The sequence below is a fragment of the Mobula hypostoma genome, chromosome 8 (assembly GCF_963921235.1).
Source record: "Mobula hypostoma chromosome 8, sMobHyp1.1, whole genome shotgun sequence".
Classification (NCBI taxonomy): Eukaryota; Metazoa; Chordata; class Chondrichthyes; order Myliobatiformes; family Myliobatidae; genus Mobula; species Mobula hypostoma.
The window spans coordinates 124,666,117-124,693,223 of record NC_086104.1 but is presented as its reverse complement, the minus strand read 5'-3'; the positions used below and the strand labels follow the sequence as shown (position 1 = coordinate 124,693,223).

At 42.9% G+C, this 27,107-nt stretch overlaps 1 protein-coding gene across 1 annotated transcript in view; it reads left to right on the top strand.

The window, feature by feature from the left end:
* Positions 1-17,048, top strand: part of LOC134350248 (urokinase plasminogen activator surface receptor-like) — a 43,771-nt gene extending 26,723 nt beyond the window's left edge. Inside the window, exons 4-6 of the mRNA XM_063055263.1 lie at positions 6,524-6,655; positions 12,753-12,908; positions 14,080-17,048. Of these exons, the coding sequence (XP_062911333.1) occupies positions 6,524-6,655; positions 12,753-12,908; positions 14,080-14,135 (344 nt within the window). The 3' untranslated portion in view covers positions 14,136-17,048. The remainder of the gene's footprint in view (positions 1-6,523; positions 6,656-12,752; positions 12,909-14,079) is intronic.
* Positions 17,049-27,107: the final 10,059 nt, after the last annotated feature.

Below are 27,107 nucleotides of genomic sequence, written 5' to 3'. Positions count from 1 at the left end.
GACCTGATATAGGTGTTTAAGATGATGAGAGGCATTGATCGTGTGGATAGACAGAGGATTTTCCCAGGGCTGAAATGGCTAACATGAGAGGACGCAGTTTTAAGGCGCTTGGAAGTAGGTACAGAGGAAATGTCTGGGTAAGTTGTTTATGCAGAGTGGTGAGTGTGTGGAATAGGCTGCTGGCGATGATGGTGAAGGCGGATACAACAGGGTCTTTTAAGCAGCTCCTGGATAGGTACATGGGGCTTGGAAAAATAGAAGGCTATGGGTAACCCGAGGTAATTTCTAAACTACATGTTTGGCACAGCATTGTGGGCCGAAGGGCCTGTATTGTGCTGTAGGTTTTCTATGTTTCTATGGCATACCAAGTCTTCTTAAACTTCTAATGAAATATAGCCACTGTCATGCCTCCTTTGTAATTGCACCAATATGTTGAGTCCAGGGCAAATCTTCAGCATTGTTAACACCCAGGAACTTGAAACTGCTCAGCCTTTCTCATGCAGAAGGTTCTTGAGAAACGGAAAGGTCTGAAGATAGGTAAGTCACCTGGAACAGATGATATACACCCCCAGGTTTCTGAAAGAGATGGCTGGAGTAATCGTGGAGGCATTAACGATCTTTCAAGAATCAATTAGTTCTGGCATTGTTGTGGAGGAATGGAAAATTACAAATGTGACTCCACTGTCCACTCCACTCATAGAGAGGCAGAATAAAGGAAATTATAAGCCAGTTAGTCTGGCCTCAGTGGTTGGCAAGATGTTGGAGTTGATTGTTAAAGATATGGTTTTGCTTCACTCGGATGTACGTGATAAAATAAGCTGTAGTCAGCATCAGTTCTTTAAGGGGGAGTATTGTCTGACATATCTGTTGGAATTACTTAAGGAATAACAAGCAGGATAGACAAAGGAGAATCAGTAAATGTTGTGTACTTGGATTTTCAGAAGGCCTTTGACAAGGTGCCACACATGAGGCTGCTTAACAAGTTAAGTGCCCATGATATTACAGGAAAGGTACTAGCATGGATAGAACATTGACTAATTGTCAGGAAGCAAAGAATGAGAATAAAAGGAACCTTTTCTGCTGGGTTGATGGTGACTGGTTGTGTCCCACAGGAGTCTGCGTTGGGCCCGCTTCTTTTTATGTTCTATGTCAATCACTTGGATGATTGAATTGATGGCTTAGTGGCCAAGTTTGCTGATGGATATGAAAATAGGTGAAGGGGTGTATAGCTTTGAGGAAGTAGAGAGGCTAAAGAAGGACAGAGAGATTAGGAGAATGACAAAGAAGTGGCAGATAGAATACAGTGTCAGGAAGTGGACGGTCATGCACTTTGGTAGAAGAAATGACCGGGTTCAATATTTTCTAAATGGAGAGAAAATTTAAAAAATCTGAGGTGCAAAGGGACTTGGGAGTCCTTGTGCAGAATTCCCTAAAGGTTAATTTGCAGGTTGAGTCGGTGGTGAGGAAGGCAAATGCAATATTAGCATTCATTTCGAGAGAACCAGAATGTAAAAGTAAGGATGTAATGTTATGGTTTTAGAAAGCACTGGTGAGGCCTCACTTGGAGTATTGTGAGCAGTTTTGGGCCCCTTATCTAAAAGGATGTGCTGATATTGGAGAAGGTTGAAAGGAAGTTTGTGAAAATGATTCTGAAGTTGAAAACCTTGTCATATGAGGAGCGTTTGATGGCTCTGGGCCTCTATACACTGAAATTCAGAAGAATGAGCGGTGACCTCATTGAAATGTATCAAATGTTGAAAGGCTTTGATAGAGTGCACATGGAGAGGATGTTTTCTATGGTGGGGGAATCTAAGACCAGAGGACACAGCATCAGAATGGAGGGGTGTCCAGTTAGAACGGAGATGAGGAATTTCTTTAGCCGGAGAGTGAAGAATTTGAGGAATTTGTTGCCACTGAGGAAGCTAAGTAGATGGGTACATTAAGGCAGAAGTTGAGAGATTCTTGACTAGTCAGGGAATGAAGGGATATGGGAAGAAGTCAGGAAATTCGGACTGAGAGGTAAAATGAATTAGCCATGATGAAATGACAAAGCAGATTCAATGGTCCAAATAGCCTAATTCTACTCCTATATCTTATGGTCTATGGTCTAATTCCTCGATGAGGACTGGTATGTGTTCCTTCAACTTTCCTTTCCTACAGTCCACATTCAATTCCTTGATCTTACTGATATGTGCAAGATTTTGTTGCAACACCATTCAACAAGTCAAATTCCTGTATGCCGACTCATCATCATCCGAAATTCGGGCAACAATAGTTGTGTCATTGGCAAATATATAAATAGTATTTGAGCTGTGCCTAGCACACAGTCATGGATGTAGAGAAAATAAACAGTGAGTTAGGCATGCATTCTTGTGATACGCCAGTGCTGATTGTCAGCAAGAGGTGATGTTATTTCTGATCCGCCCTGACTGTGGTCTCCTGATGAGGAAATCAAGCATCCACTTGAGAGGGAGTTACAAAGGCACATGTTTTGGAGCTTTTTGATTAGAACTAAGGGCATGATTGTGCTGAACGCTGAGCTATACACAATAAATAGCATACTGACATAGGTAATGCTATTGTTCAGGTATTCTAAGGCTGACTGAAGAGTCAGTGAGATTGCATCCGCTGTAGACCTATTGTGGTGATAGACAAATCATAGTGGGTCCAGTTCCTTGCTTAGGCAGAAGATTGTTTTGGCTAGGACCAATATCTTAAAGCACTGCATCACAATAGATGAGAGTGCAACATGGCAACTGTTGTTGAAGCAGTTCACCCTGCTCTTCTTGGGAACTGGTATAATTGTTACTCTTTTGAAGTAGTTGGGAATCTCTGACTGCAACAGTGAGCATCATAGAAAAGTACAGCACAGAAAGAGGCTATTCAACCCATCTAGTCCGCGCCGAGCCATTTAACTTACCTACTCCCATCAACCTGCACTGGGACCATAGCCCTCCATACCTCTACCATTCAAGTATCTATCCAAACTTCTCTTAAGCATTGAAATTAAGCTCACATGCACCACTTGTGCTGGCAGCTCGTTCCACACTCTCACCACCCTCTGAGTGAAGAAGTTTCCCCTCATGCTCCCCTTAAACTCTTCACCTTTCACCCTCAACCCATGGCCCCCGGTCATATGTCACTGATAATAAATTTGATTTTAATATGAGAAACATTAGTTAACACAAACTTAGATAAATTATGATAACTTGCCTGACAAACTAAGCAGAATAGCAATTGAATGAGGGGGAAAGGAGTTCTGGTCCCAGGTAGAGTTAGGCTATTTCCGGTCAGTTCAAGAACCTGATGGGAGTGGGGAGGAAGCTGTTGTCAAACCCCAAGGTGAGGCTCTTCAGGCCCCCTGTACCTCTTACCTGAGGGCACTGCCAGGATCGTGAGGTGGGGTGGCGGGGGGAGTTCGTAATGAGGGATGTTGCCTCTGAGATATTGCCACATGTTACATGTTCCTCAGTGCTGGGTAGAGCTGTACCAGGGATGGATTAGGCTGAGTCCCACAACTCTCCATGCATTGATGTTAGAATGTAAGAACTAGGAGCAGGAGTCAGTCGAATGGTCCATCGAGCCTATTCCACCATTCAATAAGCTCATGGCTGATCTCGCCATGGACTCAGGTCCACCTACCTGACATTTCCCCATAAGCTTTAATATATCTTAACTGTGTCTTAAATGTAATCAGTAGTCTCTATGGCTTCCCTGGGCAGTGAGCTCAACAGATTCATTGCTCTCTGGGAAAAGCGGTTTCTCCTCATCTCCATCCTAAATCTGTTCCCCAAATTTTGAGCCTATGTCCCGTAGTTCTAGTCTCACCGATGGAAACAACTTTCCTGCCTCTATGTCATCTGGACCTTTCATAGTTTTGTATGTTTCTACAAAATCCCCTCTCATTCTTCTGAATTCCAGTGAGTGCAGTCCCAGGAGACTCGATCTCTCCTCAAAGGTTAACTCTCCTCGTCTCTGGAAACAACCTGGTGAACCCCCTCCACAACACTCCATAGCCAATATATCTTTCCCAAGTAAGGAGACCAGAAGTTGTACATAGTACTCCATCAATCCCTCTAGCAACGGAGGCCTACTTGATCACCTTTTGTACCTGCAAACCAATCATTTTGCAATTCAGACACAAGCAGTCCCAAGTTCCTCTGCACAACAGCACGCTGCAAATATTTCACCGTTTACATAATAAATTGAAGATTTTTTGAACACTCCGGCCAGTTGGTTGGCATAGGTTTTCAATGCCCTACCAGGTACACCATCAGGACCTGACATTTTATGAAACGTTCAAGTATATCAGCCTGTCCTACACAGCCTTCACAAATGTCAAGGTCCCTCTCACTAGTGAATATTGAATCAAAGTATTCATTATGCTGATACTTCAATAAGTGAGAGATTTGAAAGGATAAATCTGATGATACGATTGCAGAGCAAGTGCTGGAGCTTGCCCCCATTTCCTCACAGAAATCCTGCTCGTTTACAATGGCTCCTGCACCTCCCACCCTGCCACTGCCAGGAGCATGGCACAATCTCCTGCAGACTTCACAGACCTGCTATTGAGCCTATACTGTGTTAAATCTAGCACAAGCACAGAAACTACTAGCTAACTGGATGGGAATCATTGATAGCTGGGAGAAATGTGCCGTGTTTTTAGTTTTAGTGAATACACCTTAATGTAAAAAGAATTTGAGGATTTTTAATCTTTTAATGATGTTTCTACAGAAGACATTCACAATATTTAATTGTTCTGACCTCTGAGAACTTTGACACTGGTCACATATCTGGGTGTAAGGGGTGATGAGGTAGGAGAGGGGACAAGTTGAGAAGATGCAGCAAGGGATACAGTAATAACAGGGATCCACTGCCTATCAATGGTTCTATATGTCCAGCTGATCATGGCATCCTGTCACATTGAAGTCTTGCTGGCTGAAATCCCCACTGGAAACATAAAAATTGTTATTAAAATCTTTGAAAAACTTCTATAGGTGTGCAGTGGAGAGTATAAAATTGGTTGCATCATGGCCTGGTATGGAAACACCTAAGTCAAAGAATGGAAAATGCCACAAAAAAAATGGTGGATACAGCTCAGTCCATCACAGATAAAGCCCGCCCTACCACTGAGTACGCTTACATGAAGCTCTGCTACAAAAAAAAACAGCATCCATCATCAGGTACCCCACCATCCAGCCCATGCTCTCTTCTTGCTACTACTATCAGGCAGGAGGTACAGGAACCTTGGGTCCCACACCACCAGGCTCAAGAACAGTTATTACCCTACAACCAACAGGCTCCTGAACTGATGTGGATATTCATCTAACACTACTCTGAACAGATTCTGCTATCAACAGACTCACTTTCAAGGACTCTTTACAAATAATTTTCTCAGCAATATTTTTTTATTTACACAGTTTGCTTTCTTTTGCACATTGTCTTTGCCACTGTATGTAGAGTGCCTCATATAATTCCATTATACTTCTTTTCTTCCTGTAAATGCCTGCAAGAAAATAAAACTCAAGGTTGTAAATGGTAGTATATGTGTACTCTGATAATAAATATAACTTGGACTGCTAAGTTTACTTTGAACTATGTCAGCACCACATCAAAGCATATAATATAACATGGGACAGACAAAAGGAACATTGATTTTGGAGGGAGGAGAAGATGGTGGCGCGATGCAGCGCGCGTAGCCTCTCTGGTGAAATTATATCGTATCTGTTAAATAGGGACTGTGCACAATTCTGATTTGATGGAGACAGCCATGAGAGCACAGAGGAACATCTGGAGTAGCTTCTGAAATGCCTGGTTTGCTGCCGCTGCTACTGTGTGATCGAGAATCTCCAGAGGGAAGGCCCCAAAATCCTCGGCTTTGCCTGCTGTTGGCAACCGGGGCTGGGGTCAAAGCATTCAGCAGTGATGGTGCTCGGTGTCGGAGGGCTGGTTGGAGCGCGAAGTTTTCGGACGACTCAGGGTCGGACTGTGGTTGGGTATGGCAGGGAGAGTTTTCTTCCTTCTCCCATCTGCGTGAGATGTGGGACTTTCGAGAGACTTTGAACTTTTTGCTGTGCTCACGGCCTGTTCTTCATCAAGTTATGGTATTGCTTGCACTGTTGTAACTATATGTTATAATTACGTGGTTTTTGTCCATTTTTCAGTCTTGGTTTGTCCTGTGTTTCTGTGATATCACACCGGAGGAATATTGTATCATTTCTTAATGTATGCATTACTAAATGACAATAAAAGAGGACTGCGTGTCCTCATAATCTAATCTAATCTAATCTAAAAAGATGATCTACCTTGATATATTTTGTTGGAAAAGGAATGATCAGAATTTTCTGCCAAGGAATTGAGTCGTATATAATTGCCTGGATGGCATCTTCCTGCTATTCTGTTTTTGATACTTTTTACTTATTCCATTTTTAATGAATTTGTGGATTTGGAAGCTATTCATTACCACATCACTGCTCTTAACATCCTTAATAATCTTTGTTCATTTTTCACCCGCAACTCACAGAAACTACCCTGAAATGCTATTCATTTACATATGGAGAAGGTACAATAAAACTGAAGGAAAACCGATGTAAAGTTGGTGAGGATCGCTGCGCAGACATGGTCACCCTAGTTCAAGCTATGGAAAATTATGGAAGTAAGTTAATTTGCTAATTTCTTACCTTTGAACTTTTATAGTGATTCTTTATTTGCCAATACAAATAAGATGAATGTAATTCGAATGTATTTTCTGTTAATTGCAAAACTAAATTGTCGGGATGAAACTATCGCACAATGTAGCATTTTGACATAGAAAGTCAAGTGAATTTTGAGCAACACACATAAAAGTTGCTGGTGAACGCAGCAGGCCAGGCAGCATCTGTAGGAAGAGCTACAGTCGACGTTTCGGGCCAAAACCCTTCGTCCTAGAGATGCTGCCTGGCCTGCTGCATTCGCCAGCAACTTTTATGTGTGTTGCTTGAAATTCCAGCATCTGCAGATTTCCTCGTGTTTGTGTTTTAAAAGTGAATTTTGAGCCTTTATATTGAAAATTGGATGATATTTAATTACTTCATATATAGTTAAAATTTAACTTTTTCTGATCCATCATTCATCACCCAGCCCAAGGCACAATTCTGGTTTTGCTATCACTATGCCACTGAGCAAAATGAATAATTTACAATGTATACACACAATGTGATAGGATGCGACAAAGTGACTTAATGAAGACAGTTACCAACACATTAAATGTTTTAGGTGTGTGTTATAAATTGTTAATGGTAAGGCACTTAGATCTTCCAGCCAGGCTGGGCATTTGCAATTGCTTTACTCACTTAGGTTACGTCCACACTAGACCGGGTATATCAGTAACTGAAGCTTTTCCTCTTTGTTTTGACTCTCCGTCCACACTAAAACGGCGTTTTCATCCCCCGAAATTGGAACTTTTCTAAAACGCTCTCCAGAGCACTTAAATCTGAAAACGCCAATTGGGCGTTGTTGTGTGTACGGGGTAACCGGAGGTGTAAAAAACCCTGTCGTCCCTTTCATCGGTGAAGAGTCTATGGCTGAAGTAAATGTTTCCAGGGTGACCCCTCTGTGGGAGTGGTGAAGATGTTGGAGGGGCCACCTGGGGGTCTGTGTGTCCGTATGTGTAGCTATTGTAGTGGCTGTGAGGCTGGTATTGTGGTGGTGAAAAGTACTGGGGGGAGCCATCATATTCCTCATCATTGCAAATCCCTCTGTAACAGAGTTAGTCAGGTTTTCGATGTTCGTCGTCAGCCGGGTCATACTGTCCATGAACTCCCTGTTGGTTGCCTCCATACGCTCCAGTATTTGTTTTTTAAGTTTTAAGTCCTCCTGTGCGAGAGCCAACAGCTGTCCATCGTTTGGCAATTTCCTTTTAAGTTTTTCTAGTCTGTAACTGGACAAACGCGCACCAAGTATACCGTTTCCTCTTCGCTTGTTTTCTGTGGATGTGTCCTGTGCATGCCCAGCAGCAGGAGATTCGCCCAAGTACCCGTTTTAATGTGGATGGAGGCATCTTCAAAAATGCCTGGTGTGGACGCCTATTGTTTTTACTCGAAACCAGCATTTTCAAAATTATCCAGTCTAGTCTGGACGTAGCCTTAATGGGTGTGAGCTTCACAGGATGAGCCAGCATTTGATTTCCCAGCTCTAGCTGCCCTTGAGAAGGTGGTGATTTTTTTTTATTGAACCACTGCACTCCTTGAGGTATTGGAATGCCCACAATATTATTTGGGAGGGAGTTCCAGGATTGTGACTCAGTAATGGTGAGGGAATAGTGATATATTTCCAAGTCAAAATGATTTGTGGTTTGGAGAACAAATTCTAGGTGGTAGTATGCCCATGTTTTTGCTGTCCATGCCCTTGCAGCTGGAAGACATATTGGGTTTGGAAGATGTGGTCTAGGGAATCTTAGTGAGATGCTGCAGCGCATCTGCAGATAGTGTGAACTGCTGCTGCTGTGCATCAATACAGTACTAGATGAGGGGCCTATCAAACAGGTGTAGAATAAGAAAATGAAAAGAAAATGGTATAAAAAAAAGTAAGCAAGTCAGACAACATCTGTGGGAAGAGAAATATTTACTATTGCAGGTGAAGGTCCCTTCGTTGAATCTGAGAGAGGAATAAACTAATCTAGGTTGCAGTGAAATGTGGGTGAAACCAAGGGATTTGTTTGAGGGATAATATTTTAGTATAACTTGTTGCTGATCAAGGTTCTGTCATCTTGGAGTATGTTCAGCAGCCCAGACTACACATAGAGAGAAAAATGAAAAAAAAAAATGATTTTAGACAGGCAATGGTTCTTATAAAGCAGAAATAAAGAACATCTCCTGATGAAGGGTCTTGGCCTGAAATGTCGACTGTTTACTCTTTTCCGTATATGCTGCCTGGCTTGCTGAGTTCCTCCAACATTTTGTGTGTGTTGCTTGGATTCCCAGCATCCGCAGTTTTCCTTGTGTTTGTAATGTTATCTAAAGTCCAAAGGTTTTATATCAATCCAGAAAGTCTGCAATGTATCAAGTGAGATGTTGTTTCTCGAGTTTGTTTTGAATCTTTTGAAATTCTGCAGAAAACCACAAACAGAGAGTTCAGAATGGGAAAGAGATAGTGATTTTAAAACTGAGGGTCACTCCTCCAGCTGATCACAGGTTTTCCGCTAAACAGTCATGCAACCTGCATTTGGTTTCTACAATATAAAGGAGACCATGTTGTGAACACTGAATGCAACACACAAGATTTGAAAAGTTACAAATGAATTGCCGCTTCACTTGGAAAGATTGTTTGGGTGGTGAGATGACTGGAAGGAATGAGGTAACAGAGCAGATGTTGCCCTTCCTTCACTTGCTAGGAAAAGTGGCATATTATGGCAGGTGACATCCTGGACTGGAAGAGAGAACAGGGAATCACAAAGGGAGCAATTCCCATGAAATACTGAAAGGGGAAGAAATAATGCGACTGGTGGTGGAATCATGTTGGAACTGGTAGAAATTGTGAAGGAAAATCTAATGAATGTAGAGGCTAGTGGTGTGAAAAGTAAGAATTATGGGAATTCCAATCTTGTTCCGTCCAGGGAAAGAAGGAAGGGAGGGGGGCAAAAGAGGTGGGGGTGTGGCACTGTTGATCAGGGATAGTGTCACGGCTGCAGAAAAGGAGGAAATCATGGAGGGGTTGTCTACGGAGTCTCTGTGGGTGGGGGTTAGGAATAGGAAGGGATCAATAACTCTTGGGTGTTTTTTATAGACCACCCAATAGTAACAGAGACATTGAGGAGCAGATATGGAGACAGACTCTGCAAAGATGTAATAATAACAGGGTTGTTGTGGTGGGTGATTTTAATTTCCCAAATATTGATTGGCATCTCCCTAGAGTGAGGAGTTTAGATGGGGTGGAGTTTGTTAGGTGTGTTCAGGAAGGTTTCTTTCACAATATGTTGATAAGCCTACAAGAGCAGAGGCTGTCCTTGATCTGGTATTGGGAAATGAACCTGGTCAGATGTCAGGTCTCTCAGTGGGAGAGCATTTTGGAGATGGTGATCACAATTCTATCTCCTTTAACATAGCATTAGAGAGGGATAGGAACAGACAAGTTAGGGAAACGTTTGATTGGATTAAGGGAAAATATGAGACTATCAGACAGGAACTTGGAAGCATAAATTGGAAGCAGATGTTCTCAGGGAAACGTACAGAAGAAATGTGGCAAATGTTCAGGGGATATTTGCTTGAGGTTCTGCATAGGTACGTTCCAATGAGACAGGGAAAGGATGGTAGAGTACAGGAACCATGCTGTTGTAAATCTAGTTAAGAAGAAAAGAAGAGCTTCTGAAAGGTTCAAAAAACTAGGTAATGATAGAGATCTAGAAGATTACAAGGTTAGCAGGAAGGAGGTTAAGAATAAAATTAGGAGAGCCAGAAGGGGCTATGAGAAAGCTTTGGTGGATAGGATTAAGGAAAACCGCAAGGCATTCTACAAGTGTGTAGAGAGCAAAGGGATAAAACGTGAGAGAATAGGACCAATCAAGAGTGACAGTGAAAAAGTGTGTATGGAACCAGAGGAGATAGCAGAGGTATTTAATGAATTCTTTGCTTCAGTATTCACTATGGAAAGGGACCTTGGTGATTGTAGGGATGACTTGCAGTGGACTGAAATGCTTGAGCATGTAGATATTAAGAAAGAGGATGTGCTGGAGCTTTTGGAAAGCATCAAGTTGGATAAGTCACTAGGGCCTAACGAAATGTACCCCAGGCTACTGTGGGAAGCAAGGGAGGAGATTGCTGAGCCTCTGGCGATGATCTTTGCAAGATCAATGAGGACGGGAGAGGTTATGGAGGATTACAAGGTTGCGGATGTTGTTCCCTTATTCAAGAAAGGGAATAGAGATAGCCCAGGAAATTATAGACCAGTGAGTCTTACTTCAGTGGTTGGTAAGTTGATGGAGTAGATCCTGAGAGGCAGGATTTATGAACATTTGGAGAGGCATAATATGTTTAGGAATAGTCAGCATAGCTTTGTCAAAGGCAGGTCGTGCCTTACGAGCCCAAATGAATTTTTTGAGGAAGTAACCAAGCACATTGATGAAGCTAGAGCCATAGATATAGTATATATGGATTTCAGCAAGGCATTTGATAAGGTACCCCATGCAAGGCTTATTAAAAAAGTAAGGAGGCATGGGATCCAAGGTGAAATTGCTTTGTGGATCCAGAATTGGCTTGCCCACAGAAGGCAAAGAGTGGTTGTAGATGGGTCATAATCTGCATGGGGGTCAGTGACCAGTGGTGTGCCTCAGGGATCTATTCTGGGGCTCCTACTCTTCGTGATTTTTTATAAATGACCTGGATGAGGAAGTGGAGGGATGGGTTAATAAATTTGCTAATGACACAAAGGTTGAGGGTGTTGAGTGTGGAGGGCTGTCAGAAGTTACAGTGGGACATTCATAGGATGCAAAACTGGGCTGAGAGGTGGTAGATGGTGTTCAACCCAGATAAGTGTGAGATGGTTCATTTTGGTAGGTCAACTATGATGGCAGAATATAGTATTAAAGGTAAGGCTCTTGGCAGTGTGGAGGATCAGAGGGATCTTGGGGTCTGAGTCCCTAGGACACTCAAAGGTGCTCTGCAAGTTGACTCTGTGGTTAAGAAGGCATTCGGAGCATTGGCCTTCATCAACCGTGGGATTGAGTTTAAGAGCCGAGAGGTAATGTTGCAGCTATATAGGACCCTGGTCAGACCCCACTTGGAGTACTGTGATCAGTTCTAGTTGCCTCACTAGAGGAAGGATGTGGAAACCATGGAAAGGGTGCAGAGGAGACTTACATGGATGTTGCCCAGATTGGGGAGCATGCCTTATGCGAATAGGTTGAGTGAACTCGGCCTTTTCTCCTTGGAGCGATGGAGGATGAGAGATGACCTGATAGAGGTGTATAAGATGATGAGAGGCATTGATTGTGTGGATAGTCAAAGGCTTTTTCCCAGGACTGAAATGGCTAGCATGAGAGGGCATAGTTTTAAGGTGCTTGAAGGTAGGTACTGAGAAGGTGTCAGGGGTAAGTTTTTGTTTAAATAAACGCAGAGAGTGGTGAGTGCATGGAATGGGCTGCCGGCGGCGGTGGTGGAGTTGGAAACAATAGGGTCTTTTAAGAGACTCCTGGATAGGTAAATGGAGCTTAGAAAAACAGAGGGCTATGGGTAAGCCTAGGTAGTTCTAAGGTAAGGACATGTTCAGCACAGCTTTGTGGGCCAAAAGACCTGTATTGTGCTGTAGGGTTTCTATGTTTCTTAAGAGAATGCTGTATGTGTGGGGATTTTTGTAATTAATGATTACAAATGTTTTGTAACCTCTCTTCTTTGTTCACCTCCTAGATTAGTCCTCTATCTGAGGATTCTGCCTCACTCAAGGCAGTTTGCCACTTGTTCTATAACAGGTTGGGTATGAGTGGAATCCTACAAACATGTATTAGAGCCAAATTCCAATCCCAGCCTTTGGAGCTTATGTTCATTATAAGTCAATGCTTCAGTTTGGAAAAGAAATGAAACTGCAGTTTTTGGAACCCAAAATAAAAACATGTCTGACATTTTTATTTTTGTTTCAGTCTTTTAGTTTCATAATTTCAATGCAGGGCTGTTTGTACAGCCCCTCAAAGAATTGCAATTGAAGTTCAGGAAAATTTGCTGCAATTTTACACAATTTGTCACAGTCAAAATACAAATGACCTAACTGTGTTGTTTTCTTTGTAGGTCTTTATCTTTTCAAAGGATGTGCAACACAACAGGACTGCAAGTCTGCTGGAGGCACCAATGGACAAATCAAGCTTAATTATATTGTCTGCTGTGATTCCAACTTGTGCAACAACAAGATGACTCTTCCAGGCAACGAGGGGACATCTATTACAGGTAGTTAAACATTTTCTGCAGCATAGATATCCTGACGAACTCTGACCCTTGCCCCTCTTCCTCTCCCTATTTACCACCTTAGCCAAGCTATACACAACTCACAACTCCTGTCTCCCACTCTGTCACACAACAAAGAACAGTATGGTTACAGGTACTTCGGCAAATAATGTCTACCCCAAACACAATGCCAAATTAAGCTAAATATTTTCCTACACATGAATCATATTCATGAGTCTACCTAACAGCCTCAAAGCATTCTATCGTATCCACTTCCACCAACACTCCTGGCAGCGCATTCCAGGCATCCACCACTTTGTGTTTAAAAAAAAATCTTGCTTCACATATCTCTCTTAAGCTTTCCTCTATCATTAACTGCACTTCCTCTTACAGTATATTTGATATTTCTACTTGGGGAACAGATCCTATTTACCCTGTCTGTGCCTCTCATAACTTTAGAAACTTCTATAAGGTCTCGCCTCTACTTCCAATGCTCCAAAAAAAAACATGTTTATCCAACCTCTCTTTATCACTCATTCTCTCTAATCAATGTATCATCCTGGTAAACCTCTCTGCATCTCCCTAAAGCCCTCACATTCTTTCTGTAATGGGACACATGTCTAGTACCTCTAAAACTGACTACTGAATCTAGTCAGTGACTGCTCCTGATGCGCCTGTAACCTTATGTATTTTACAACTTCAAGTTGTGTCTTCAAAGTATTTACATTTTTATAGACTTCCATGTGCCAATAGTTGTCATGGTTGTATACTTTCCAAAACTGTAACCTCAACCAGCCACACAGCCCTCTGAGATGATTGTATTCTTCTGGTTCTAGCCTCTTGATCATCCCTGATTTTAATTGATTCACCATTGGTACCCATGAGTTCAGGTGCCTGGGTTCCTACGTTCTAGATTTGCCTCTCTAAGATGCTCCTTCCACTCTTGACATTCCTTAAAACTTGCCTTTTTCAAAGTTTTTGGTCATTTGATATCATTGATGCATATGGATGTCAAACTTTCTTCAATAAAAAGTTGTTGTGTGCTCAGAATGTTTATTTACATTGCAAGAGAAATCTACATCCAAGCTGCTGTCACTTTGTAACTGAGCCGAATATTGTGGTTTGCATTCTGAACGATTCAGTTCAAGTAATGTTTAATATCTCTTTCTCACAGGTGGTGGAATTTTTCTTTCCCTCCTGGCAATGTTGACAGGCAAAGCATTTTATTAATTCAAACCCTTCAATGTATCTGAAGATGAGAACACATGGCACCAAGTCACAGTACCAGACTTCACTTCACGCCAAAATTGCTAGTTTTCAGTTTCCTGTTACTGTTTTAATTTAGATTGAAATGTTGGATTGATTGCCAGGGATGCCTGAAATTACTTGTTCTGACTAAAGTGTGGTGAGAAATATTAACCGATATCTTCTGAAGTAATGTCAAACTTATCTGATTTTGTCCAAGAGATATATACTTTATAGAGTCATACAGAAATAGTCCCTTTGACACAAATGGTCCAAACTAAGCCAACTAACATGCCGTGTACAAGCTAGTCCCATTTTCCAGCATTTGGCCCATAACTTTCTAAATCTCATATCTATGTACCTGTACACTATCTTTTAAAGTTGTTACTAAACCTGCCTTGACCACTTCCACTGTGTGAAAGAAGTTGCCTAAGTTCCTATTAAATCTTTGCCCTCTCCCCGTAAATTAATGCCCTCTAGTTCTTGATTCCTCAAACCGTGAGAAGAGACATGTGCATTCACCTATGCCCTTCATGATATTATACACCTCTATTAGATCACCCTTCATTCTCCAGCTATCTGAGGAAAAAGAAGTCCTAGCCTATCCAAGCTCTCCCTAAAAATTAGTATCGGAACATCTTTTTCTGCACTGTTTACAGTTTAATAATATCTTTGTTGCACCAATATGACCAAATCTTAACACACTACTCCAAGAGTGGCCTCAGCATCCTGTACAACCACATCATGACCTCTCAACTACAGTAGTCTGACTGACCAGTATCAAACATTTGACTATTTTCTTGGAGTAAAAATTAATTATTGAAGTTTGGCCATCTCTACAACTGTGACCTTGGTCAGTTGAGGACAGGAATGGAACTTAAAGTTTGCATGTTTCCTGAGTCCTAGTTGATAGTTTTAAAAAAATTATGAATGGACAAAGAAACTTGCAAGTCTTCACCTTTTCATGATCTTAAGTCTTTTCACTGCCAATGAAGTATTTCTTTTTTGGAATATGAAACAAGGCAGGTTACAGCAAGATTCCAGAACAAAAAGACGACAATGCCTAAACAATGGAATTACAGTAGTGTATGGCCTAACCCTAACTCATCTTGGCCAGGATCTCAGCAAATACTGCCCATGTCACCTTCAGAGCAGAGTCATGGGGGGAGGGGTGGGGGTGTTGGTGTGGTTGCATTTGGTGTCAAAGAACAAATTGGCATCTTGGGTTAACATCACAATCAAAAGCCTCGACCTCTGAGAATGCAGCATCCTCTTCAGTGTTGCAAAGGAAGTGTGGCCGCAGTTAAGGGCCAAAGCTCTCAACCAAAGTCCTTCTGACTGCCAAGTGAAAGACACAAATGAACCATATTTATCTGGTTCTTGGGGATGTAAACATTGAGGAATTTAACTTGGCAGGGCAGTAACACACCACAGTACTTTGGAATTGCTCATTCATCACAAAAAAAAGTCCCTTTAGGGAGTTGACCATCAATTACCCAGCCACAGTAATCCTGTTCACCAGCACATGGTCTGTATGCTACAGTAACTGTCGCTCATCCACATAATATTTCAATGTTTGTGAGTGTCTCTGCCTCCACTATCTCTTCTGGCACTGCACTGTGGAGTTCCAGCATGCTCTTCAGGAAAGAATTTTTCCTCAGATCCCCTCGAAAATTCTTCCCTCTTACCTTAGTTTTAGATACCACTGCTATGGGAAATATTTCCTATTATCTCCAGTACCCCATACCCTTCATAATTTTGTATATCTCTGTCAGGACTCCCTCAGCCTTCTCTACTCCAAGGGGGAAAAAAGCGAGTCCCTCCAGTCTTTCCCATAACAGAAACATCACGTTCCTGGGAACATCCTATGAAATCTCCTCTCCGCATTTCCCTGTGAAGTCATATCCTTGGTATACGGGCAGTGATCAGAAATGCACACCCTAATCTCACAGAATAAGGAGTGCTGTTAAAGGGGATTCGGATTATTAGAAATTTACTATTGAAAATTATTCATTTGAAAGATAATACAGAGATGGTTAAGGATGCAATAAAATGAAGATTTCTTTCAACATAATCATTAAAGGCTGAATTTCATTCTCATCTTAGCATATTAAGCTTTCAATATTCAATAATGGTGTTTTGTGATTTTGTTAATGGATATGACTTCAAAAGTAGTGAAACTGCAACCAGTTTTGCTATTTTACAAGATTAACCATCTAATAGTGAATAGTTACATCCTGCACATTTGAATTTTCACGTCAGACCCTGATACAATCAGTCAGGATACCTTCAACAGTACATCTGATAAAGTTCAATGACAAACTAAACCTCTAACTCCTCAGAAAGTAAAAGCACTGTCATACTTCCCTTATGATTTCACCTACGTGCTGGACCCAGGATGGGTTATCTGATTTGTTAAACACATATCATACAGGTACTTAGGGTGGAGTGGCACTCATTTCAACCTGCCTACATTCTTTATCATTTACTGGTGTTTTTAGTTGCTCTTGGAGAGGGTTGTTGGAAGCCTTACAGGACTGATGAGCACAATAAGGGTTGGAATGCATAAGGAATTGCAGTTTAATTTGCTATATTGATATTTTGGGTCAACACTTGCATCAGGACCCAAAACTTGACAATTCCTTTACCCTCCACAGATGCTTCCCGATGCACTGAGATCCTCCAGCAGATTGTTCCTAAGTGCAAAAATTCAAAATAAATTTATTATCAAAGTACACACATGCCATCATATACAACTCTGAGGTTCATTTTTTGTGGGCATCCTTGATAAATCCATAATAGAATAATAACCATTATACAATCAATAAAAGACTGCACCAACTTGGGTGTTCAACCAATGTGCAAAAGACAACAAACTGTACAAAGAAAGAAACAATAATAATAAATAAATAAACAATAAATATTGAGAACTTGAGATGATAAGTCCTTGAAATCGAGTCCATAGATTGCGGAAACATTTCAATGATAGGGCAAGTGAAGTTGAGTTAACCCACAGTTTATCCATGAGAGATGGCAAAAGGCTTCCTGTAGATTGCATCAGATGCAGGTATTTCTAAAGTTTCTAGCAAGGACATTCAATGCAATGACATTCAACAGTCATCTCTTCTGTTACTATAAAAACCTGTGCAATTCTCAGTTTGTAAATTTGGGCCTTTGATTTCCTTCAGCCTTACTGGGAAGAGATTGACTAGTTCTGGTTTTCTCTGACCATCCATAATAGTGAGTGGATAGCAAGCAGTGTTGTCAGCACAGTTACCTACCTGCCAGACCACAGACCCAGCAGCAAACCCACCCTGATTCCTGATCTCCAGTGTTCCCAATACAGGCCCTAGCTGCAAATCGATCTATATCCTGAGTCCACCCACATCCATCCCCCAACCCCTGGCTTCAGATACAAGCCCAGTCCATAGTTTGGACCCCAGCTCCACAATACCAGACACAAGTCAAAGTAACAGCTGCTATAACTTACCAACCAAACAAGTTGATTATGTATGTGGAAATATTGTGCAGGTATACGTAACTTTATTTTAAGGAATAAATGCTGATCAAAAGCAACTGGGTCCCAAGACCCCGAGTCCAACTCCAGCCACGCACCAAGAATTTATATTTGGCTCATTGCTAAGACAAGACACTAACTGCACTCCAACTCAAGACGAACAGAATTCTCCATACACTACAGGAGAGAGGGCTACATGACTGATCACACAAGCTCACAGATCTTCTGATAGTAAGTTGCTATTGAGCTGTTTGTATCTTAGTTACCTTAATAGATCTATTTGTATCCCTACAAAATAGTCTGGAGTGTATCTTTCAACATATTAATGATATGCATTCCTGATGCTGCAACTTTCTCACTTTGTGACCAATGACCAAAAGCTGCTTATTGAACATTTACATTTCATCTTTAATGTACCTAGCAAAACAATTGAAGTGTTCATTGCAAGCCTCAAATTATAGAGTTCTTCAATGCAGTACTCACAGCATGCTAACTATAGGAAAAACACCGAACAAAGGCAGCCCTTGTACTTAGCTTTCACAGATTTAACAAAAGCATTTGATACAGTGTAGACCACGAAGCTCTCTGGTCTGTACTATCAAGACATGGCTGTCCTGACAAGAACAGTACATAAACATGCTGAGGTTACTACATGATGGCATGTCAGCCACAGTAGTCAGCAACATTGGCACTGAATCAGAACATTCACTGATTCACTGTCAAGACAAGAATCGAACAGAGCTGTATCATTGCACCCACCCTATTTGCCGTCTTTATTGCTGCCTTCCTTCACCTCAGAGGCCAAAACTGCCACAGGGAATCCCAATAATGTATAGAATGGACAGCAGGCTTTTCAACATCAATTAGTTCAGGCCAAGAACAATGTCAGCACCACTTTTATCATAGAGCTTTAGTATGCAAATGACTAAGCCATTCCTGCTCACTCTAAAGACCTCCAGTGTATCCTGAATACCTTTGCCAAGGCATGTAGAGCCCTGGATCTTGCTTTGAATATAAAAATGAAACAGATGTTATATCAACCACCACCCAATCAGCTGTTTATTCAGTCCTCCATAACAGTTGGCAATATTGCCCTTGAAAATGTAGACTGCTTTCCTCCACCTTGGCAGCATTCTCTTCTCAAAAGTAGACATTGACTCAGAGATCAACCACTACCTTAGCAGTGCTAGTGGAGCTGATGCAAGATTCAGGGAAAGAGTCTGAAGATCCCGACCTAGAGGTCCAAACAAAACTTTAGGACTATAGGGCAGTCATTTCCCACGCCCCCCCCCCCCACATTAATGTATAGAGCTGAATCATGGACCATCTAAATAGAGAGACTGAGGGGGGACGGGAAGGAGGCTAGCTAGAGGGTAACAGGTGAAGCCAGGTGGGTGGAAAAGGTCAGGGCTGCCAAAGAAAGAATCTGTTACAGGGGGCGGGGGCGCACTGGTAGCGGACCCAAATGCAAGACACTAACACAGAAGTACTAGGAACTGGACGAAGATTATCAAGAAAGCAAGGGAAGAAATGATGCTGGACATGGACACAGGCCCTGGATGAGACAAGGACACTGGGTCTGTGCTCGGACTAAGACCAGGAAAGCGGGACCTGGACGAGGAACTTGGAACTAGGAGCCTGGACTAGGACTCCAAGCCAGAGACTGGACAGGGACCTGGAACATGGGTCTTGACTCAGGCTTTGAACCTGGCGAGGACTCAGGACTAAGAACAGACCAGACACTAGATAGTACTGGGAATACAAAGCCTTTACTGGGACTGGGCGAGGTTCTTGGACGTGGCTTGGGCTGGGCAAGGAATTCCTGGGCTGGGTGAGTACATGAAGCCTTGACTTGGACAGGACTGGAACACAGCACCTGGAACTTGGAACATAGGAACACAGAACGCAGAGCCGGGACCCCTCCTTGAGAACAGGACATAGGGCCAGGACTCATACACGGAACATCGAGCCAGGATCTCTCCTTGGGTACAGGACTTAGGGCCAGGTCTCTACACAGAGTCAGCATCCCTCCTTAGGAACAGGATGTAGGACCAGGAGTTGTACACAGAACACAGAGCCAGGACCCCTCCTTGGGAACAGGACTTAGGGCTGGGACTCTTCTAGACACAGAACACTAAACACGAGGACACAAAGAGACAGTTCCAAAGTCAACAATAGATTGTTCCTTATCTTGACGCAACAAGATATTGGTCTCTCTCCGGCGGGTTAACTTGACGGGGATTCTGACGAAGTAGCATACAAAGGCAGCAGGTGGGGTTGCAGGCAAGGATTCAGAAGGAAGGGGAAGGGAACAGTCCAGCAGGGAATCCTTGGTTTGAGAGGTATTTATGTGCCAGCCCAAAATGAGAATCAGATGCCTCAATTAAGGCACCCAATGGAATAAGGGAAAACAGAAAAACCCGGAATAAGGAAATGACGGACCAGACCATGAACCAGAATGCAGGCTTCGCGGACCGGACCATGACAGAATCTGACAGGAGAGGAGAGAGGGTAATAGGAGAAGGGGATCCATGGGGGAAGTATTATGTAGGTGAGAAAATGTGAAAGCTGGGGGTCTGGAATAAAGAGGCTGGTGCACAAAATTTGTTCACCAGAAGAGAAATCGATGTTCATGCCATCAGATTGAAGGGTACCCAAATGGAACATAAGGTGCTACTCCTCCACCCTGAGAGTGGCCTCATCTTGGATCGACAAGTCAGAACAGGAATGGGGATGGGAATTAAAATGATTTGCCACTGGGAGGTCCCGCTTGTGGTAAATCGTTCAGAGCTGCTCGACGAAGTGGTCCTCCATATTTACAACAGATCTCACCAATGTGGAGGAGGCTACATGGAAGCACTGAACACAATAGATGACCTCAGCAGACTTGCAGGTGAAGTGTTGCCTCACCTGAAAGGAATGCTTGGGGCCCTGAATGGAGGTGAGGAAGGAAGCAGGTGTAGCACTCAGGTGGCTTGCGTGGAGGGAGATTAGTGGGGATGGGTGAATGGACAAGGGAGTCGTGGAGGAAGTGATCCCTGCAGAAAACGGAGAAGTAAAGATACATCTGGCAGTAGGATCCCTTTGGAGATGGTGGACGTTTTGGAGGAAAATGTGTTGGATACAGTGCTTGATGGTGGTAGGTAAGGACATGACCGAAGTCCTGGAATGAAAAGCCGCATCCTGGAAACAGATGCAGCAGAGGCAAAGAAACTGAGAAAGGGGAATAGCATTTTTACAGGAGAATAGAATATCCTCCAGTCCTCTGAAACCTCACCCATCATCAAGGACATCTCTACCCTAATGCAACTTCTGCCATGGCCTCACATAATTTCAAGGGAACACCTCGTCAAGGCCCAAGGATTTATCCAAACTAATACATCACAAGATTGTCAGCACTTCCTCTTTAGGAACTTGGACAAGGTCCATGACCTCACTCCTCTTTTTCCTCAGTTATATGGTCTGTGTTTGTCTCTAAGTAAATACGAATGCAAAGTATTGCCTTGACCCCAGCATCTGCAGGTTATTTTGTGTTTACGCCATGGATGCTGCCCGACCTGCTGAGTTCCTCCAGCGTGTTGTGAGTGTTGCTTTGACCCCAGCATCTGCAGGTTATTTTGTGTTTACGCCATGGATGCTGCCCGACCTGCTGAGTTCCTCCAGCGTGTTGTGAGTGTTGCTTTGACCCCAGCATCTGCAGATTATTTTGTGTTTATGCCACGGATGCTGCCCGACCTTTTTGTTTCCATCCAGGGGGTCAGTGTGGACATGGTGGAGGATTACAAATACCTGGGGATACGAATTGACAATAAACTGGACTGGTCAAAAAACACTGAGGCTGTCTACAAGAAGGGTCAGAGCCGTCTCTATTTCCTGAGGAGACTGAGATCCTTTAACATCTGCCGGACGATGCTGAGGATGTTCTACGAGTCTGTGATGGCCAGTGCGATCATGTTTGCTGTTGTGTGCTGGGGCAGCAGGCTGAGGGTAGCAGACACCAACAGAATCAACAAACTCATTCGTAAGGTCAGTGATGTTGTGGGGATGGAACTGGACTCTCTGACGGTGGTGTCTGAAAAGAGGATGCTGTCCAAGTTGCATGCCATCTTGGACAATGTCTCCCATCCACTACATAATGTACTGCTTGGGCACATAGGAAGTCATTTCTGCCTGTGGCCATCAAACTTTGCAACTCCTCCCTTGGAGGGTCAGACACCCTGAGCCAATAGGCTGGTCCTGGACTTATTTCATAATTTACTGGCATAATTTACATATTACTATTTAACTATTTATGGTTTTATTACTATTTATTATTTATGGTGCAACTGTAATGAAAACCAATTTCCCCCAGGATCAATAAAGTATGACTATGACTGTGGATGCTGCCTGACCTGCTGAGTTCCTCCAGCATGTTGTGAGTGTTGCTTTGACCCCAGTATCTGCAGATTATTTTGTGTTTAAGAATTAAAGATCTTTCCTATCTCTTTTAGCTCCATGTATAGATGATCACAATGATCTTCAAGATGGCCAGTTTTGTTCCTAGATATGCTTTCATTCTTAATGTTGCTATAGAGCCCCTTGGGGTCTTTTTCACCTTGTCTGCCAGAGCAACCACACATGCTCTTATTGCCTCCTTGATTTTCTCTTGCCTCTTGTACTGCCAAGTCACCCATGGACTCTGCTGCAGGGTCTACACAACACAACAGGTGGGCTGCATAGCAGTTTCAGCAACTCGGGTCATGAATATGCAAGTATCAGCTAGTTACTCTTTCATTATGGTGGTCTTTAACTCCCTTCTTTTTGTTGTAGTGCTCGTTAAGACTTCAGCAAAGCATGGCAACATTTCGCTACCTGCTTGCATTCAGCCTTGCCTGAGAAAGTGGATTATCGAGTTGACTGATGTTGGAGATGAGCGATATATACATTTTATATTTAGATATTACTTTCAGATGCAGTGTTGATATCTAATTTCCATTTGAGAGTTTTAGTTAATAATGTTTGTTTCCCTTTCCCATAAATTCCTGATTGTATTAAAGTCTGTGAGCTATCAAACCACTTCAGTGCCTCTTTCTCTCTCCCTCTCTCTCTCTCTCTCTCTCTCACTCTCTCCCTCTCTCTCTCTCTCTCTCACTCTCTCACTCTCTCTCTCTCTCTCTCTCACTCTCTCCCTCTCTCTCACTCTCTCTCTCTCTCTCACTCTCTCCCTCTCTCTCTCTCTCTCTCACTCACTCTCTCCCTCTCTCTCTCTCTCTCTCTCTCTCTCTCTCTCTCTCTCTCTCTCTCTCTCTCTCTCTCTCCCTCTCTCTCTCTCTCTCTCTCTCTCTGCATTTGGGACAAATCCGAATGCCACGACACCTCAAGCACCTCCTCTGATCCTAACAGCCTATACCTGATATATGCTTCAAAATCTCTTCAAAGCCAATTTTTCTTGAACCTGCTAGTATTGCCTTACAATGAAGGGCATCATGATGCATTCTGGATGCATACATCAGGATACTCTTCATTGAGTATAGCTCTGTATTCAATACTATCATCCCTTCAAATCTAATCAATAGGCTCCAAGACCTAGGCCTCAATAACTCATTGTGCAATTTCCTCACTTGAAGACTGTCAGTTTGGATTGGCAACATCTTCTCCACAGTCACCATCAGCACAGGGGCACCACAAGGCTGTGTCCTTAGCTCCCTGCCTTACCTACGACTGTGAGGCTAAATACAGCTCCAATGCTCTGTTTAAGTTTGCCGATGAAACCACTGTTGACCAAATCAAAGGAGGTGATGAAGGAGGGAGATTGAAAATCTGGCTGAATGGTGCCACAACAACCTCTTACTCAATGTCATCATAGCCAAGGACATGATTATTGAAACCACAGGTCCACGAACCAGTCCTCGTCAGAGGAGGAGAGGGCCAACAAATTTAAATTCCTCAGCGGTATCATTTCAGTGGATCTATACTGGGTGCAGTAGCAAGTGTCATTACAAAGAAGGTGTGGCAACACCTCTGCTTTCTTGGAGGTTTGTAAAGGTTCAGCATGTTATCTAAAACCATGACAAAGTTGAATGAATGCATGGTCCTTGCCGAGGCACAGCGACAACTCGCAGATACCTCCTGTTATTTACCCCTCGATCGTGACCCCACTAAGGAGCACCAGGCCATTGTCTCCCACACCACCACCGACTTTATCCACTCAGGGGATCTCCCATCCACTGCTACCAACGTTATAGTTCCCACACCTCCCACTTCCCATTTCTACCTGCTACCCAAGATACACAAACCTGCCTGTCCTGGCAGACCTATTGTCTCAGCTTGCTCAAGCAAACTCATTTCTGCATACTCGACATGGTTTTATCCCCCCTAGTTCAATCCCTTCCTACCTATGTTCGTGACACTTCTCACGCTCTTAAACTTTTCGATGATTTTAAGTTCCCTGGCCCCCACCGCTTTATTTTCACCATGGATGTCCAGTTCCTATATACTTCCATCCCCCATCAGGAAGGTCTCAAAGCTCTCCGCTTCTTTTTGGATTCCAGACCTAATCAGTTCCCCTCGACCACCACTCTGCTCCATCTAGCGGAATTAGTCCTTACTCTTAATAATTTCTCCTTTGGCTCCTCCCACTTCCTCCAAACTAAAGGTGTAGCTATGGGCACCCGTATGTGTCCTAGCTATGTCTGCCTTTTTGTTGGCTTCGTGGAACAATCTATGTTCCGTGCCTATTCTGGTATCTGTCTCCCACTTTTCCTTCGCTACATTGACGACTGCATTCCTCTTCTCACTCTGTCTCTTGCAAAAACGCCATCCCCTTCTCGCAATTCCTCCCTCTCCACCGCATCTGCTCTCAGGATGAGGCTTTTCATTCTAGGATGAGGGAGATGTCCTCCTTTTTTAAAGAAAGGGGCTTCCCTTCCTCCACTATCAACTCTGCTCTTAAACGCATCTCCCCCATTTTACGTACATCTGCTCTCACTCCATCCTCCCACCACCCCACTAGGAATAGGGTTCCCCTGGTCCTCACCTACCACCCCACCAGCCTCCGGGTCCAACATATTATTCTCCGTAACTTCCGCCACCTCCAACGGGATCCCACTACTAAGCACATCTTCCCCCCCCCCACCTGCTTTCCACAGGGATCGCTCCCTACGCGACTCCCTTGTCCGTTCGTCCCCCCCATCCCTCCCCACTGATCTCCCTCCTGGCACTTCTCCTTGTAAGCGGAACAAGTGCTACACATGCCCTTACACTTCCTCCCTTACCACCATTCAGGGCCCCAAACAGTCCTTCCAGGTGAGGCGACACTTCATCTATGAGTCGGCTGGGGTGATATACTGCATCCGGTGCTCCCAATGTGGCCTTCTATACATTGGCGAGACCCGACGCAGACTGGGAGACCACTTTGCTGAACACCTACACTCTGTCCGCCAGAGAAAGCAGGATCTCCCAGTGGCCACACATTTTAATTCCACATCCCATTCCCATTCTGACATGTCTATCCACGGCCTCCTCTACTGTAAAGATGAAGCCACAGTCAGGTTGGAGGAACAACACCTTATATTCCGTCTGGGTAGCCTCCAACCTGATGGCATGAACATCGACTTCTCTAACTTCCGCTAATGCCCCGCCTCCCCCTCGTACCCCATCCGTTTTTTATTTTTATACACACTTTCTTTCTCTCTCTCTCCTTTTTCTCCCTCTGTCCCTCTGACTATACTCCTTGCCCATCCTCTGGTTACCCCCCCCCCCGCTTGTCTTTCTCCCCGGACCTCCTGTCCCATGATCCTCTCATATCCCCTTTGCCAATCACCTGTCCAGCTCTTGGCTCCATCCCTCCCCCTCCTGTCTTCTCCTATCATTTTGGATCTCCCCCTCCCCTCCCACTTTCAAATCTCTTACTAACTCTTCCTTCAGTTAGTCCTGACGAAGGGTCTCGGCCTGAAACGTCGACTATACCTTTTCCTAGAGATGCTGCCTGGCCTGCTGCGTTCACCAGCAACTTTGATGTGTGTTGCTTGAATTTCCAGCATGTGCAGAATTCCTGTTGTGTGGTGGCTAGTATACTGTCTGCTTACATCACAGCTTGATATGGAAACACAAGTCCTCGAATGGAAAAGCCTACAAAAAGTAGTGAATACATCCCAGTCCATCACAGGTAAAAATCTGCCCACCATTGTGCATCTACAAGGAGTGCGTCTCAGGAAAGCAGCATCCATCATCAAAGAACCTCACCATGCTCTCTTTTCACTGTTGGCATCAGGAAGGAGGTACAGGACCCTTAGGGCCCACACCACCAGATTCAGGAATGGTTATTACTCCTCAATATTCAGGCTCCTGAACCAGTATGGATAACTTCAGTGACTCCAGCATTGAACTGATTCCACAACCTATGGCCTCACTTTCAAGAACTCACGTGCACAGTGTTATTCATCTATTTATTTATTTATTCATTTCTTATTACTGTTTCACTTATACCTTTTGATTTTTCACAACTTATTGCCCTTTACAAATTGTTTGTTTGTCTTTATGTGCAGACTTTCATTTGATACTATTGTGTTCCTTTGTAGTTACTGTTTTTTTTTTCTTTTTAAATCTTTTTGTTGAATTAGTACACAGGTAAACCATATAGGCACTGATACACAGTTGCAATATAACTCTACAAGAGATATTAATACATAAAAAGAAGTTAGTACAAACAGTGCAGTTTAGATATAAAATAACAAGGTAATATAATAGTATACTAATTTTCAAACATATCAATAAGGAAAACGAAAAAAAACAAAAAAAAAACCACCGTGAAACTAATCTAAAAAGCAAAGCAAAGCAATGGGCTAACTAGGTATCAAGCAGAGTTAAACAACTCAAAACAATCACGTCCTCAAACCCGACCTCCATTAAAAACAGTTAAAAAGCAGGAAGGGAATGTAGATATGACCAGAGGAAAAAAAAAGTTACATTAAATGAAAATGTTGAATAAAAGATCTCCAAGTCTGTTCAAATTTAACTGAAGAATCATAAAGATTACTTCTAATTTTCTCCAAATTTAAACATAGTATCGTCTGGGAAAACCAAAAGAATGTAGTTGGAGCATTAATCTCCTTCCAATGTTGTAAAATACAGCTTTTCGCCATTAAAGTAAGAAATGCAATCAATCTACGGGCTGAAGGGGAGAGATTACAGGAAATTTTAGGGAATCCAAAGATAGCAGTAATAGGATGGGGAGAAATATCTATATTCAATACCTTTGAAGTAATATTAAAAATGTCTTTCCAGAAAATTTCCAAAGTAGGACAGACCCAAAACATATGAGTTAAGGAAGCTATCTCCCCATGACATCTGTCACAAGGAGGGTTAATATGAGAATAAAAACAAGCTAATTTATCTTTAGACATATGTGCTCTATGGACAACTTTAAATTGAATTAGGGAGTGTTTAGAACAGATAGAGGA